This window comes from Mustela lutreola, chromosome 8 (assembly GCF_030435805.1).
Source record: "Mustela lutreola isolate mMusLut2 chromosome 8, mMusLut2.pri, whole genome shotgun sequence".
NCBI lineage: Eukaryota > Metazoa > Chordata > Mammalia > Carnivora > Mustelidae > Mustela > Mustela lutreola.
The window spans coordinates 73107617-73120864 of NC_081297.1; the positions used below are offsets into that span (position 1 = coordinate 73107617).

The 13248-nt window shown below is 35.0% G+C and overlaps 1 protein-coding gene across 3 annotated transcripts in view; it reads right to left on the reverse strand.

The window, feature by feature from the left end:
* Positions 1-13248, reverse strand: part of CNTN1 (contactin 1) — a 354959-nt gene that overhangs the window by 77884 nt on the left and 263827 nt on the right. For 2 of the 3 annotated variants that reach the window (XM_059185639.1, XM_059185640.1), the window contains one exon: positions 1484-1642. In XM_059185639.1, coding sequence (XP_059041622.1) covers positions 1484-1642 — 159 coding nt within the window. Of the gene's footprint in view, positions 1-1483; positions 1643-8264; positions 10243-13248 lie in introns of those variants that run through there. The other variant, XM_059185641.1, reaches the window with a different exon arrangement.

Genomic DNA, 13248 nt, shown 5'->3' on the forward strand with positions numbered 1-13248 from the left:
ATTATCATTCATTTTCATTGTCTTCAGAGAAATAGAAACTGCCCACCCTTTAGGTTTGTCAAACATCTAAATGGCTTTTTTAGGTAAATTTTCAAATGGTCTCTTTTGCCAAGCATATTTATAGATAATAACTCTTACACTCACCAGCATAATATAATAGAAATGTTTTACCTGTTTCTAACTCATGTGTATTTTATACACTTATGTAGAGAGTCAATTAATACTGGAATATATGTAAGCCCTAATAACAGGCTTCAATTTTATATTTGGTTCATTTTCCATGAAAACGAAATCTAAATTAAAACCTTTCAGTGATCAATACAAATAAACCCCATTACCTTAAAACACAGCAAAAATGAGAGCAATTTTGGGATATGCTGGGATTAATCTTTTTTCATTTTTTAAAAAGCATAAACAGGGGCACTTGGGTGGCTCAGTCAATTATAAGCTGCTGCCTTTGGCTACGGTCTTGATTCCAGGATCCTGGGATCAAATCCCACATCTGGCTCCATGCTCAGCGGGGAGCCTGCTTCTCCCTCCCCCTCTGTCTACCACTCTGCCTAATTGCACTCTCTCTCTCTCACATAAATAAATAAAATTTTTAAAAAAAGAAAAACCATAAACATTTTATTCACTTTTGTCTTTTTTTTCTCCCCTCTGGTGACAACTGAGCACATATTTATATGTCTTCATTATGTATCTAAAAGAAACTCAAGGCACTATAAGTTTGTTTAAAAATAATCTCAAATGCCAAACAGAAGCGGGTTATTTTATCAAAAGGATCACCTATCTTCTTTGATGTTATAAAAGATAAACTGCTATATGATGTTATAGGCTAGTTATGGCAAAGGAAAATGGTAATAATTATAGACACAGGAAGGCACTCACTTACTCATTTGTTTTTTTCCTGATCAAATTTTAGAATATCTTAATATAAAAAAAATTAAAATCAAAACTACCTTGACGATCTATTTTGAGGCGATTTAAAGCAGGTAAGATCAGCTTTTGAAAGTAAAGGTTACGGTAATAAGAACTGGGTGCTTAAATTAATATTTATAATTAAAGTGGTTTTTTAAAAATGCAGAATTATAATACCTATATAATTGTAAAAAAAAAAGGGAGATGGTAATAAATAATAAGCGATAGATGTCATTTGCCAAAAAGAGAAGATTTCCTGAAGTGTTTTTTTTCCCCTAATAAATCTTAGAATTGTACAGAGCTCAAATTAGAAAGCCAGGAGGCCTCTCTTTGCTTTCCCATTATAGATACAGACCTGCTGCTTCTTCCCCTGAAGTTTTAAAACGTCTAAATTCCTCATGGTTTCCTTCACTACTAATACACTGGAATACTTAAAAAAAAAAGTCTGAAAATAGAAAAGCACTTCAAGGTAGAGGATGAAATCCTTAAGAAGTTCAGATACTCATTTTTCATAAAAGAATTCATTTAAAAATCTGTGCAGATTAATCAGACAAATGAAACTCACCCGTCTTTGCATCTTTCCAGTCATCCGAAAGAATAGTCTTGGTCTGAATGGTATATTTAGATATAGGACTATGATTGTCTGAACCACGGCTCCACGTAAGAGCCACAGAAGTGGCTCGGATATCTTCTATTCGTAGACCGCCTGGAGGGCCTGGAGGGCCTGGAATGAGAATTTTGGTAATGAATCAGTGAATCTCAATTAGTGAATTAAGTGTACATTAGAATACAAAAGCATCCTCTTTGAAATTAATCTAAAGAACATTTATACATGATCACTGTTACCATGTTCCTTTTAAATATAAACTATAAGAGGTGATAATAAGAGTATTTATGGTCTTCACTAAGTGATTTCATGGTATCTCTTTTTAAGTAAAGAGATAAATACTATCATTTAAAAATGGCATTATTATTCAAGATACATATGACAACTTGGGCTCATAAAATGGATACACATGAAAATCTTTGACTTATAAAATGTAATTGGCATTAACAGGACCTAGCAGATTGTGGCACAGTGTGGTTTAATAAATGCTTGCCGAATGCATAAATCAGATATGGTAGCACAATTCAGTCCAGATACGAGAATAGTTAGTCAAATACTTCACTGTGCCTCCCACAAATGGAACAAATGCTTTTTTATATCCCTCGATGGTTATAGGTAATTCATTTTACTTGGAGTAGAAAATACATATAATCTGGGAATGATTGTATGTATCATTTTGAATGATATATTTCATGTCAGTTATAGTAACAGGGATAAATGATATTAAAAGAAACATTTCTACTTCTATGAAATATAGAAAACAATTGTCAACTCAGAGGTATACCAGAAATGTTCTGAACCATCAAATAATATATTGAAGAGCCTTAGGACAGAAAACAATGTCTTGCAGAACATAAAACAATGTTAAAAATATGTTTTCATAGACGTTTCCTAACTCAGCATCAATATTATTCAATGAGAGAGCATTGTACCTGATGGTAGAAATAAAAAGAAAAATGAGACATAACTTTTGGGTTTTGAAGAGCTCTTTGTCTTGAAAAGGATGAAATGGACCAGAAAATAAATAACTATAATTGGAAGCAATAAATGCCACGATAAAGGCATACGAGATATTTATACTTGGCATCACAGTTTCTTGTTTTCAAAGAAGAAAAAACGTGCTTTAAGTGGTAGAGTGGCATCCACTGCTTACAATGCTAAAGAAGTTTCCCAGTTAATAGAGACATCTTTTAAAAGACATGTAAGAAAATACTATCACTTGTTTTCTTTACACCAGAAACGGTCCATCCCCAACTTAATTAGGCGTATTAAATATAATTACAACTTTGTTAAAATGATATTTTTAGTTTTTCATATTGAATATGTAGTACTAAATAAGACATTTGTTGTTTTTTTTTTTCTCTTAGCTAAAAATAAATGCCTTACTATCTAACGATCAAATCAGATGTTCAGCCTACATGGCATCATGGCTTTTTTTTCCCTCCAACTGTGTTTTGGTCTTTGCAAAGGTATAGACAGTTGTCTTACGGTTGGTCCCGAGGGGAAAAAGGTGTAGGTAGAGTCACACAACTCTGTTACTGCTAATACTAAAATAACACAAGACACATCCTATTGATGGTAGTAAATTTTATTATTTGGAGGTATATAACATATAAATAGAAAGATAAATAAATTTTTAAAAATGTATAATTTGTAATAGTGTACTTATACTTCTTGATGTTAATTAAAAGTAAAAAATACATCATCCAAAATAAATGAAAATAGACACATAAGTAACATAGAACACGTGCAATATTCAAGGAGAAAAAAACTGCATTTTTCATTACTTCATTACTTCACATAAAGCATCATCCCAAGTTAATGACTAAATTGAATATTTCAGAGTATTAAAATTTAAAAATAGAGGTGAAAAATAAAGGAAATTATTTTTAAAAGGAAGAGACAGTCATGCATTCAGATACTTTTTCTGAGCACAAAGGCATGAAGAAAATGTTAAAGGGAGTTTAGGACAAAAGTTCCATAGGTTAGGTTTTAACCATGTAAGTGTAAATTATTTGCCTGCTGTTATTCTGTGAAGTTCTTGGAGTGGCAAATGAGTACTATTTTAAAAGGTCAGACTAGAGTTTAATGTTATGAACGTATTGGTTGGAATACTATATGCATAATAATTTCACTCAGTCATCCATTCAGGGAAGAGTCACATTGTTGAGCAAAACACTGTAATTTCCTTTGTCTCTTTTTTCCCTCTGATATATGCCTGGCCTCTAACGGGTTCTTAATAAGTATTTTGGTGAGTCCATAGATGAATTTATCACAATTGAACTTCAGATAGTTCTATAAACATACATGCTTCCACAATACAAGCTCCTTTCTTCCATTTGCCTTGACTAACAGGATAAAGAGATACGAGAACAAATGGAGAAGTGTTTGCTGATATCCTCAAAACCCTGGTGTGGCAATGTTACTTAGTAATGTGGAGGAGGCCTATCAATCTAGTAATGACTCCAAACAGCTCCTGGAAAATACCTGAGAGAAAAATACTATAGAAGGCAGAAGATAATAGAGTTGAAAATAGGCTTGACTTAAAATTCTGAGGCCCGATTCATCTTGGGCAAGTTTTTCAAGTGTATTAAGTTTCCATTTTCTTATCTGTAAAATGTGAGTAATAAAAATTGATCATATAGCGGTGCCTGGGTGGCTCAGTGGGTTAAAGCCTCTGCCTTCAGCTCAGATCATGATCCCAGAGTCCTGGGATTGAGCCCTGCATCGGGCTCTCTGCTCAGCGGGGAGCCTGCTTCCTCCTCCCTCTCTCTGCCTACTTTGGATCTCTGTCAAATAAATAAATTAAAATCTTAAAAAAAATAAAATGTTTTAAAAAATTGATCATATAGAATTGTTTTTTAGGATTGAAACAGTATCTCTAAAGAATGTAGTGGTAGAAAGCTTTCAGTAAACTTGAGCTACTGAAAGTATTATTGTTATTCTTGCAAGAGATTTCTGGGCATCTGAGCTATTGGCAGGAGTAATTATTAGTATTTGTTAATAATTGGGAGAGATCTGTTTGTCTGATTGTTCATTTACCACTTGTTCTGACTAAAAAATAAAGTGTTTTCTGATCAATTTGTTGAAGGTGAGGAAAAATTGGGAATGTGAAGTCCCTTCATTTGCACTAAGAAATCAGGATGTAGCAAAAACAGAGAAGTGGTACTAAACAGACAAACTTGCACAGCCTGGTAGTTCAACTCAGGGCCTGTCCTGTACTGTATCTCTAGGAGGATTTTGAAAGCAGTGTAGCTCATAATGCTTGTTCCATTTTTCTGTTCAAAATGGAGAAAAAAGTGTTATGGTAGAAAATAAAATAATGCAACTACTTGTTCCTCAGCACACACACAAAAAGGCATTATGAACTGGTCACCCTTGGTTATTCTTCATCAATGGGGAAAAGAAAAGCAATATGCATTCTGACTCTCAGAGTTTCTTATCCTTTCCTCGCTCCCTTTCTGCCTTTCTCTCTCTTTTTTTTTTAAAATTTTTTATTTTTTATAAACATATATTTTTATCCCCAGGGGTACAGGTCTGTGAATCACCAGGTTTACACACTTCACAGCACTCACCAAAGCACATACCTTCCCAATGTCCATAATCCCACCCCCTTCTCCCAAACCCCCTTTATCTTCTTTCTTGCTTGCTCTTTCTTTTTCTCTGCCTCCTCTTTCCCTCTTTTTCTCTTTTTTTCTGCCTCCTCTCTCCCTCTCTTTAAACTCCTACTGTGGTACAATTCTCCCAAGAAACCTATAAGAATTGAAGCCAGGAAAAATGTAAGCAAATAGACTGTTTCATCCAGCTTATTTCATTATTGCTCTATTAATATGTGTTTCCTTTTTCTTAGGTGGTCCTCAGACAGATAGCTAATGGTTCCTAAGAATGTTATTTATACCAAATTTTAATTATAATGAAACAGAGACATTGGTTAGATAAAAAAGGACCTTTGGAATTTGACATGAATTTTAAATGTCTGGATACATTTGATTAGAAGTTATTTTAGCCTTCCATTTTCTTTCATTCTTTTGTTTTTAATCACTAAAAATTGCAGGTGGGGGTATGGAGAAACAGAGGGATATTTCTCTGACTAGTGCTGACAAAAGTTTTCTTTTGATTTTTCTCACTACCATTGACATTGGCAAGGGTATGTGCTATGGTGAGTGCCGTGAAATGTGTAAGCCTGATGATTCACAGACCTGTATCCCTGGGGCAAATAATACATCCTATGTTAATGAAAATAATTTTAAAAATGTAGGAAGCTGGAAAGAGAAGGAAATGAGGGAAAAAATGAGAAAGATTTAGGGGAGGAGAAACAAAGCTACTTAAAGCATACTTTCTGTTTTTGTTTTTTGTAAAGATAGTCTGACCAAATTCTCCTTTTCTAGAATAGTGCGAACTTCAGTGTTGATACTCTGCACCTCTTTTTCCTGTCACAATCATAGTGCTCTATCACTATCTTTCCAAGAGCTACGTTTCTATACTTCTCCCCATAGAGGCTGCCACTATACTCTTCCTTTGCTAGTTATATTACCCTCTCTCTTACTGTTCTTGTTTTTCATTTACTATGTTTTTTTCCCTCTGGCTTAAAATATCCTTCTCAGAGATTTGCTGGTTGAGAAAGCTCCATAAAATCTCACCTACAGGGCATAATTAGCGGTCTACCAAGGTCCTTGTTAGTGTTCTGTTTCTACATTGTAGGTTCTTCAAAGTCAGGCAGGAGTCTACAATTACTGAAATTTGTTTCTATTTTTTTTTTTTTTTTTTTGCCTACTGAAGGACTGTAGTTATAGCCAGAATGGTCCCCTATCATCTATGGTTCAATGCAGTGTCAGTCTGTAACATCTATATTCTTTCCCTAAATTTCTCTAGGTTCTCAATGGTTTAACTATGAAATTATTGATTGCAGGCAAATTCAATATATAATATAGATCACATACATTTAGAGCTCATGTAAGCCACTATCTGCACATTTACCAAAGGATGCTGAAATCTAGAAGGGCCATGGCCAGAATCACACGACTAGTCTATAACAGAGTGCAGAATGAATCAGAACAAGAGACTGGGTTTCCCAGCATAACCCACATGAAATGAGAAAGAGCCCATTTGAAAGTTAGATCTGGCTGCCTAATTGTGCCTGTCTACAAAAGACCTCCAAAGAACTACCTGAACACTGACAAGTTTACCCTGTTGTTTTCCTGGACTTGTCTGTAATTTTTAAACAAGTGTGAATTTCATAACAACACAAAATTTACATGACATAAAATGTTAGTGAATAAATTTTTAAAAATTTATTTATTTATTTATTTATTTGTCAGAGAAAGAAAGAGAGGGAGAGAGAAGCAGGCAGAGGGAAAAGGAGAAGCAGGCTCCTCGCTGAGCAGAGAGCCTAATGTAGCGCTTGATACCAGGACGTTGGGATCATGGCATGAGCTAAAGTCAGATTCTTAACTTACTGAACCATCCAGGTGCCCCAGTGAGTGAAAATTTCATATTGTATATATATTTTATTTATTTATTTATTTTATTATTAATTTTTAATTTTTTATAAACATATATTTTTATCCCCAGGGGTACAGGTGAATCACCAGGTTTACACACTTCACAGCACTCACCAAAGCACATACCCTCCCCAATGTCCATATTGTATATTTTAATAAAAATATTTTTCTTAGTCCTTATCATATTGAAGTAATTGCCAAATCTTTCATAATTCTTACCAATAACCTAATGATGTAGGTGCCATTATTTTCCCTATTTCACAGAGGAGGAAACAGAGACATGGATAGATTAAATGACCATAGTCATCCAGCTAGCAAATGACAAAGCTAGGATGTAAACCCAACCAATTTGCTATGAGACCAATTTTTCAATAACTTCAGTACAATTATTTAAAATGGCATTATCAGAGTCAAATTAAAAAATGGTACTGAGCTTTCCTTTGGAGACCTTTCTTATTGGGAATCATAGGAATTCTTAGGCACAGTTGTATACTGTAGAAAAATGACAAAAATGGTAATACATTGGCCATAACTTTTAAAATATTTGCTTGTTCTCTTAACTCGGATAAATGAAGATAAACACATCACCCAGCTATAAATTCATACTTAGTATATCCCCAATTTTTCTTGATCACCCTAAAGGCATTTGTTACTCTTTCCTGAATTTTGCCAGTGTCTTTAGAAAAAATATCTACATATGAACAAAATACAGATGTGATTTCCACTCAGCTCTTATTCATATGTAAAGTAATCAGAGGAAAAAATGAGCAAGAACACAATTATTTACCATTTCTGTCATTTCTTCTTTAGGAATGAAGTAACATTCAATGAAAAAGAGGAAAAATAGCAAAAAAAAATACTTTCAAAATGATTATTCTCACGCTATAGTTTGACCATATTTTCTCAGTCAGTAATTGACATTCTGATAAGTCAAATGGGATAGAAGATTTGAAAGCCTCCAGAATTAAACAGGAGGCATAACAGGCATGACAACAGCCCTGGCATCACTTGAGCCTATGCTAATACTTGGGCAGCACTAAATACAAATGTACTTTCTTCCTCTTAAACCCTGATTTCTAAACAATTGGACCCAAAAGCTCCTGGTCTTTTTGGGACTCCCTTCCACATGGCACATACATTTAATAGAAACCTTCACGTTCCAGAGCAGCCGCAAGCATGAAAGATATCTAGTATTATTCTCTTTCCAGTAAGTAATTAAAGCAAACACCACATGCAAATATTCTGTGGTTCATTGTTTATTTTTAATAAAATAGCAAATTTTAATGAAGAGTTGGAATGTTAAGGAAACAAAAATTTTTCAGAACAAATTATCTCCTCTTTTAAAACAAAATAATCTTAAAATGGCATTACTGAAAGAACATCAGTTATATTAGGACAGGCAACTTCTTCTCTACTAGAATATGTCAGCTGAAGTCCCTTTATTGTTATATTTCTATTCTCAAAATTAGTTAAGACAATGGCTCTACCATAAGGTTATGTGGTTTTGTCAATGTTTAAAGCTGTCCCAGGATGACGCTGAAAAGTAAATATCCCTACCATTTAATAGTATGGTAATTTTTTAACTTCTAACATTTATAAAAGTGAACTTAGATCCATTAGTAATGAGAATAAGGTGAAAAGAAGAGCAAGGAATTTGTAGACTCTCTACTTGTCATCAATGCAGTTATTTAAACAAGAATATTCTCCCTTTCCTGGCTCCAGGAAAGGCATACTTGTCATGTGATTTCCTTCCTAATTTTTAAATTATTTTCAAAACTATATTCTCGTCTGGTCTTGGTGGTATACTTTCAGTTATGAACTATGGAAGAAGATGCCCACAATAATGATTCATGCACATATCCAAGATAATATTTATAGGTCCATGAGAATCTAAAATTAATTTTAAATATCTTAGGAACATGGCAATTGATCTGGATCTCTAGTCTAAACTCTAAGACTGTTCCATCTGTGACAATGACTGAGATGAGAAAATTTTAAAAAATTAAAAAGATGGAAATTAAGCAACATCTTGAGCCAGAGACACTTATTCCTTTATGATGACTAATGAATTATTTTAAAAAGAACACTGCATGTGTATTTAAGAGTCATATCCATATCCCTCAAAGCTTTCCTGAGAGTTCTTCCAACAACAGATGGAGTTGCTTGAGTTACTAAATGAGAAGTTCATATAATACCCTATACCTAAATAGAAACCTGTTTAAGAGCAAAACTATTTCTGGTCAAACAACAAGAATTTTAAGCATATCTCTTTGCCCAAAGGGGGAAAATGAAAGTATTTTCAAACAATGACATTTAAGCAGTTCTAGAAAAAATTATATACACTTCTGTTTTATCCTTCACTTCTGCACAAGTGCTTCCAGTAAAAGTCTTCAACTTCCTGCCCAAATTAAAGATCCAAGAAGGCTGACAGTAGGAGTTAATAAAATTAAATATGCATGCATGTTGTTAATGGCTTGGTATCTTCATTTAAACCTTGCTCCAGAGATGACAATTTTCTCCACATGCTGTCCATTTTCACTTCCCAATCCTAGGAATTCTTCCAAAAACCCTACAGAGTCATGGACAGTCTTGAGTTGTTTATTGCTGCTTTTCATCCATTCTAATCAAAGAATATATATATGGCACCAGGATACAAAAGACTACTGGAGTAATGCCCCTTAGCATGTATCCTAATTAAGATGACTCCGTAGTGAATTTGACAATACTGTTCATTACCTGCTTGGCTAAATCACACAGTCCATTTAATGGCAATATTCCTGTATTATAATTCACCAGTTCTTCATAATTTTTTTCAGATAATGAGCTAATTTCTGAGATACATAATTTCAAAGAAAAACAGGACATGAAAACACAGAAATTTCACTTGGCCATTATAAGGTGCACTAGGTTAGTTCACTAGCCATTTTTCATATTAGAGAAGCTATATAATTATATTTTTAAATATCTTTCTGCTCAGAAGTATGTTTAGAAGTTTCAAAGGGGAAAATCCTCTAAGAACTAGATTGGAAGGGAAAGCTGCAGAGACTACAAGATTGAGTTAATTAGTAAAAATCTAGTATAATACGTTAAAAAAGGGGAAAAAAAAGGCTTTCACACAAATGGTGAGTGTCAACGATCACCAGGTTGGAGGCAGGCTTGCACAGACGGGGAGAAAATGATCCACCATGTTTTTCTCTCCATCTTTTCTGTTTTTACCTGCAAGAGGAAAGACCAGGCTGAAGGGGCAGTGTGGATGCCCAGTTAGGAGCAGGAAGCCATGTATTTTGGGGATTTGCCATGAATCCTTGATGGGGAAGTAGAAATAAGAGCAAAGAAAAACATCTTCTCCTAGACACTGGAGATGGGAGTCCAAAAGAAAAAGGCTAAAGTGACAAGCTCTGGCCCAATCCAACCTCCCGTCCTGTCCCCGGTAAGTGACTGCCTTTCTAAACAGCAGGAGCTCTATCTACCTGGATCCCTCCACCCCACCCACCTTAAACAAACAAACAAACACTAGACCACTTCTAATTTCATGCATATGGTGTAAGTCTATGTACTCAAACATATGCTTAAAGGCTTCTAACTAAGAAAAAAATACAGAGGGTAAATTTAGCAATGATTCCAAAAAAACTAATCAGTGTTTAGGAAAGGGATGTCACAGGAACTTGTGTTATGAGTAATATGGTATTTATTTATTTATTTTTGCATATATGTACAATAATAGCACAGGAGGAGGAAGTAAAGGAAGATACTTATAAAAAGTCTCCATGGTCATTGTGTGGATTCTAACTATCATTATTCTCTTTCATAAATGTGGAATCTGAAGCTTATGATGATGAACAGACTAGGTTAAGACCACAGCTTAATCAGTAGGTGAAGCGGCTTTTTTTTTTTTTTTTTTTAAGATTTTGTTTATTTATTTGACAGAGAGAGACAGTGAGAGAAGGAACACAAGCAAGGGGCAGAAGGAGAGGGAGAAGTAAGCTCTCTGCTGAGCAGGAAGTTTGATTTGAAACTCGATCTCAGGACCCTGGGATCCTAAGAACTGAAAGCAGACACTTAACCAACTGAGCCACCTAGGTGTCCCTGAAGTGGCTTTCCAAGGTATGTTTGCTTAATGCCAAAAGTCATACCTTTTCTATTGCACCATATAGACCTTTTAATGACTGTGTATATTAACTATATTATTAGAGAAAATCATGGATGATATAATAACTACATTATTAGAGAAATCATAAGATGATCATCTGCCTCTTTCCCCTAACCATAACTAAGGATAATTTGATTATTAGAGTTAAACCACTTTATAAACACTATTGTATCCCTGGTGATAGCTATTTAAATATAAAAAACAATATCTATGGAAACCTGCTTCTGCTGACTACTTATTGTGAATTTTGTCATTAGGTCACCAAACTCGCCTGTCACTTTAAACACATGAGATTTCTAAGTTTTCAATGAGAAGTGAAATTAATAATTTTGGAATCATTCCATCCATGCCTACCCCTTCCACCTTTAAGTAGTTTCAGTAGTTTCTGCTATATTACCAGAGTTTGCTTATCTGAAACCTGATGTTTTAAGTCTGGGAAGAGGGTACAACTCACAGTTACACAGTGAGTCTCCCTAAACTGCTGCACCATGGAGTCTCATTTCCTTGATGTAGGCACCTTATCCATCAGCTTACACAAGAACATATCAGACCGTGGTCTTCCAAGTTGTTTAAAACCAACATCAGACAGATCTGACATACTCCTGTCATTAATAGTCCCTTGCTCCTGGAGAAATTCTCAGAAATGTGTGGAGCTTCTCAAGCTCTGTTTGTTGACAGCCAGTCAGACCGTCAGGAGCCGAAGCTCAGACGTGTGGTCTTCAGTATGACAGACCCTCGATGAACATCTTGGCGTATCACCAGTTGCTTGCTACTGATAAATCTGTCCATGACTCCTGTTCTAAAATGAAGTGGATTCGAGGTTGTCCCTGCAATATGTTAATTCTTGCCCACTTGCACTTTCCAACAAAGGACTTGGTACTCCCCCGCTACCCTGGGAAACACACATAAACCACAGCCAACTTCCTCACCTTCTCTTGTGTCCACAGAGTAACCATTACTAACTATGAGTACTGGGTAATGAGAAATTAAAATAGTGTTTCTCTTTTTAGGGGGAAAAAAGCCTTGGGATTTACACCAGAATGTACATTGACTTGTGAGTGTATTGTGCAGTCAAACGTGATAATGGAAAGATGCTGTAGCAGAGGTAAGACAGAAGTCACTGCTGTGCTCCTGTAATGATATGTCCTAAGTCACCTTTAGATAGGACAGGGGGTTTCTGTCACTCAAGAACAGGGATCCCTTAGTCACCCTCAAGAGGAAGTGGGGAGGGTGTGAGCTATAGTACTGCTGGGTTTATAGGATATGGGGAGAATCTAGAGAGTCAGAGAACACTCTTCACATTTCTTCCTTCCTTTCTCTTTGAGTATGTCTTAATGAATCCCAGGGATGATGGTAGTGTAGAGGAGCTCTGTGACATGAATTCAAAAGCACTAAAGTCTCCTCCCTACAACTTCTTAAACTGATCATTGGGTTAGAGAGCAAAGCCTTTTTTTTTTTTTTTTTTTTAGTTTCTTTTATTCTCATTTGTTTAAGTGTGAAATAAAACCCGGGACCCAATCAAACTCTCAAGGACAGGCCTGGTAAGGTTGGCTGGTGGCAGACAGATGTTGGTGACAGGAAGCCAGTCTGCAAAAGCACCGTCAAGAAAGAACTGGATGTTCCAGAATCTTGAAATGGCAGATTCCACGAAAATTATATGTAAGAATATTGTTCTGCTTAAATGGGATTTTACACCATTAAGTCTTTCCTTGGTCATGTTTTCAGCAATGAAGCTAAGGTGGTTTTGTCTTCTTTTGTTTGATAAAATGAACCCCAATGGGAAGATTTCAAAGTCTAGTTTCAAATACTTAAAAATTTTACTCTACTTTCTAACTTAGAATTATCATCAATGTATCACAGTAATTTGGGTGGGAAATTCAATTAATTTGATAAAACAAACTGAATGCCATCAGTGAAACAGATGTAAAATAAAAATTGTATAATCTGGTTTTTATATTTTGGGAATCAAACATTAAGTAGTAAGAAAAATAAGTAACATAATATATTTGGAGCACTAGTATCTGGCCGCATTCGGCTTTATAAGATGAGAGCTAAAGACGATTTCTCTTGCC